Source organism: Sinocyclocheilus grahami, unplaced genomic scaffold, assembly GCF_001515645.1.
Source record: "Sinocyclocheilus grahami isolate Dianchi unplaced genomic scaffold, SAMN03320097.WGS_v1.1 scaffold636.1, whole genome shotgun sequence".
NCBI classification, from domain to species: Eukaryota; Metazoa; Chordata; class Actinopteri; order Cypriniformes; family Cyprinidae; genus Sinocyclocheilus; species Sinocyclocheilus grahami.
Window position 1 is genome coordinate 399,816 of NW_015505815.1, and position 4,014 is coordinate 403,829.

The 4,014-nt window shown below is 36.5% G+C and overlaps 1 protein-coding gene across 1 annotated transcript in view; it reads right to left on the bottom strand.

Moving 5' to 3' along the window:
- Positions 1 to 4,014, bottom strand: part of LOC107558206 (neurexin-1a-like) — a 157,154-nt gene that overhangs the window by 108,430 nt on the left and 44,710 nt on the right. The window contains 1 exon segment of the mRNA XM_016241830.1: positions 2,940 to 3,381. Within this exon segment, the coding sequence (XP_016097316.1) occupies positions 2,940 to 3,381 (442 nt within the window).

Below are 4,014 nucleotides of genomic sequence, written 5' to 3' on the forward strand. Positions count from 1 at the left end.
TATGTAGTCTGTTAGACTAGTTTAAGTGTTTGTGTAGTTAATAAAACCTTACTTGTATCACACTTGACGTGGTTCATTGTTTGCTTATAACTGGAGTCACTTAATCATGCAGATTTATGCTACAAGCTTTTGTAGAATTGTACAGTAAGAAAGTTATTTCCCTTAACCAGGAAATTAACGTTCTTAGAATTGACAAGACAGTTGACCCTGAGAGGTCAGCTAAATATCTACAGCGGATCTAAATATTCATAATTAATTATAACTAGTTATGATTAATTATTCATATTTCCTCATGAGCTGATTCGTTACATATTACTATCTGCACCTCAAAGCTATTGGCTGTCATCAGACATTTTTCTTTTGACATTTGATATCAAATCATGGCATGTTGTTTAGTTGTGCAAAAGCTTATTGTATATTTATACTTCAGACACAAAGACCATACATTTCTGTTATATTGTCTGTATAAGGTTCTAGGAGCACAACTGTAAATTAAGTTAAAGGGGTCCTATTATGCTCTTTTACAAAGTCTTGATTTTGTTTTGGGGGTGTACTAGAACAGGCTCTCATACTAGGTTGTTCGAAAAACACATTATTTTTTTAACATATTTTACATTATTACAACACCTCTCTCCCCAGTCTGGCATGAACGGATTGAATAGTTCCTGTATCAAATGAAGGCCCACCTTCTGAAATACGAAATGTGTTGTGATTGGTTAGCTGGGCCAGTGTGTGTTGTGATTGGCACCACTCGATGCCTGGTCGGGAAATGTCATGCCCCTAACCATAGCCGCCTGCGAGTGTAAATACAGTGTAAATATTGCGTCAAATTTAAATCAATTTGAGCGCGATTTAAACCCAGATGATTGTAACCACTCTAAGTTCGTCTGTCTTGGGAAAGCTAGCGTGTCTCCGACATAGTGATAACACCCGTTGCCTTCTCTAGTGCAGCTCAACCAGGTCTTGTCCCATTCGTCCATATTTGTGATATCACAAATCCCGGAACATATGCGTTGTAGTCCAAACGAGTCGTTCGTTGTAGTTTTTGAAAAGTGATTTCTGTTAAATAAAATATCTCCTTTTGAAGTGGACTTTGAGCTTTGCAACTTTGCAGATCTTTTTTATGCTCAAACAGCAACATTACAGACTAACTAAAGCTGAAATAGTGAAAAAGCATAATAGGACCCCTTTAAAAGGTGCACTCAGTAACTGCAGTGGTGGTGGTACTTCAGGACAGGACTGATCTGTATTAGCATTAGCTGATGAAACGCATTACTTCACTGTTCAGCCACAAACATGTATGTCTGTTCTCTTGAGAAAAGAAAGAATATTGTGCAAAATTGACTTGGCACTTCCCTATATGTCCACTGATTTTATGTAAACGAAGTTTTCACAGACTACCCAGCTGCTATTTATACCCATGTGAGGTCACTGCTGCTGTGTCAGTCATCTCTGACTCACAGCGTGAAGCCAAAGTAACAAAACAATTAATGTACAGTAATTATCAGCTCTCAAGACGGAATGTAAAACACAGCTGGAGGCCAAATCTAATTTTCAGTGTAACATTTCAAGGCCTTGGCCATGAGCACATGCTAACAAATAGATGCAAATAAAAAAAATATGCTGTCATCAGCTGTCGTGTAGTGTCTCTGTGTTGCAGGACAGTGAATCAGGAGCAACAAAGGGAGGGGGAGTATTTCCAAAAACTCTGTCTACAGTTAGCGAAAGTATAAAGCAAGCAGTAAACAAATTTACTGTGGCTGGGAATGCTCCAGAGTTTTCTGAAAGTTCTGAGTTGCACTGTGCATTCATACAATAAGGAGAGAACATTTGTTTCTGAACAGTGCTTAATAACAGCTTATTGAAAACATCTTTGCATTTTAAATCCATGTTTACTTTTTGAGCAGTATTTTTTCTTGTGTTTTTTTTTTTTTTTTAATGGAACGTTGGAATTTCCTGTTGGCAAATATTAAGTAAAAATACTACTACTACTCCTTCTGTTTCTTTTTTTAGTGTACATCTCTGTGTATATGTTTCTGCATGTAATTATGGTGGCCCAGAGAGATCAACGCGCTGCAAATTAAAAAAAACACATGCAAATAGAAAAAACACCAGCAAATTAAGAAAACGTCTTCATCAATTTGACAACACACGCGCTGCTAATTCTCAGGTAACACTTTATTTCGATAGTCCACTTTAGACATTCTATTAACAGTAAGTAACTTTGCAACTACATGTCAACTAGCAGTTAGTAGAGTATTAGTAGACTGTCTGCTTAATATCTTCTAACACTTTCTTTGTCAACTTATTCTACTAACCCTAAACCTACCCTAACAGTCTACTCTGAGAGTTAGTATACATGTAGTTGCAAATTAATGAGAATTAGTTGACATGTAGTTACAAAGTTACTTATAGTTAATAGAATGTCTAAAGTGGACTATCGAAATAAAGTGTAACCAATTCTCCTAACACAACCAAATACAGAAACGTGCTGCAAATTCTCACAACACAAACAAAGAAATGCTCTGCAAATACAAAACAAACAAACAAAAACAGAAACGCACTGCAAATATGCACAGACCACATCGGAAATGTTTAAGGGAAGCGTGTTTCTTTGTTTGTGTTGTGAGTATCTGTAGCGCATTTCTGTATTTGGTTCTGTTGTGAGAATTTGCAGCGTGTGTGTTGTCAAATTGATGAAGATGTTTTCTTAATTTGCAGGTGTTTTTTTCTATTTGCATGAGTTTTTTTTTCATTTGCAGTGCGTTGAGCTCTCTCGGCCACCATATGTAATGCATACCAGAGACTAACAACAACAACAAACCATGCTTCTAACCACAGCAACATGAACTATGTTTGTAACAATGAAACACGCAACCATAGTTGGTTAATGAAATACACACCTGTTACTAACTCTACATAAGTCAGCAAAATTGTACCTGATCTTCCATCCCTCTGGAAGTCCACATGATACCACTCTCCGTCATTCACTTTTTTGTTCACCAACAGTGTCTTGATTGTGCCTGATCCCATATCCAGCAGCAGATACAAAAGACCATCCAGCATCTCAATGGCAAAAAAGTCAACCTTAAGTGTGAGAGGGCTCTTGGCCTTTTTTGTCTGTTGCTTAGGTTTCCCATGGCTAAAAAGGAGAAGTCCATTGGGCTCAGTGGTACGGAAGTCAAAGGAAATAGAACCAGTTTTCTTAGTGTTCCATTTAGGAAGTATGATGAACGATTCTGGTGTCTCAAAAGTGATGGGATCTAATGTGGCAACATTCTCACACTTAAAGGCAACAACTCCATGGATCTTCATTTTGGGGTCACCTTCAAAAGCCAGTCTGGACAGCTCCATTCGAACGTCATTGTTTTTATACACAACCTATAAAAATATAACGATGTCAGTTGAACAGAAATACTTTGATAAACTTTTGATCTAAACTGTGTTTGCAGAACCATTACATCAATGAGAGGATAGACTGACAGCATATAGTGTATTTTTCACCAAAATTAAATAAGATATTAAAACAAGTTAATAAATTAACGTCCTATTCAGGTAGGTGGTGTTATTTATGACTTTGGGAGAACTATGGAACAGCCATTAAAAAAATATATAATAATAATAATAATAAATCATTGTTTCAACCACTACTCTAAAAATAATTGCATAGCTTTAATATTTAGCCATAGAAGGGCTTTGTCACTGTTGCTGTTTTGCTTAGTTGTCATGGTTTCTAATTTGATTTCATTATCTCATCTCATAGGTGTTCTTTGCTATCCGGTGTATTTAAGTTCCTCTGTTTGCCTCATTGGTTATCTGGTCTTGTCAGTGTATGGGTGTGTTTAACTTACCTGCCTTGCTTTATATGTACCTGTGGATATTATTAAACTATTTGAACCTTCATCTTTGTCACCGAACCCCAGTGATTTATTATGACATACCTTTTTGCATCGTACATTTAGTGTATTTTTGTGTTATTCTTTTCCATCATCATCATGGTCATTAATGGACTAC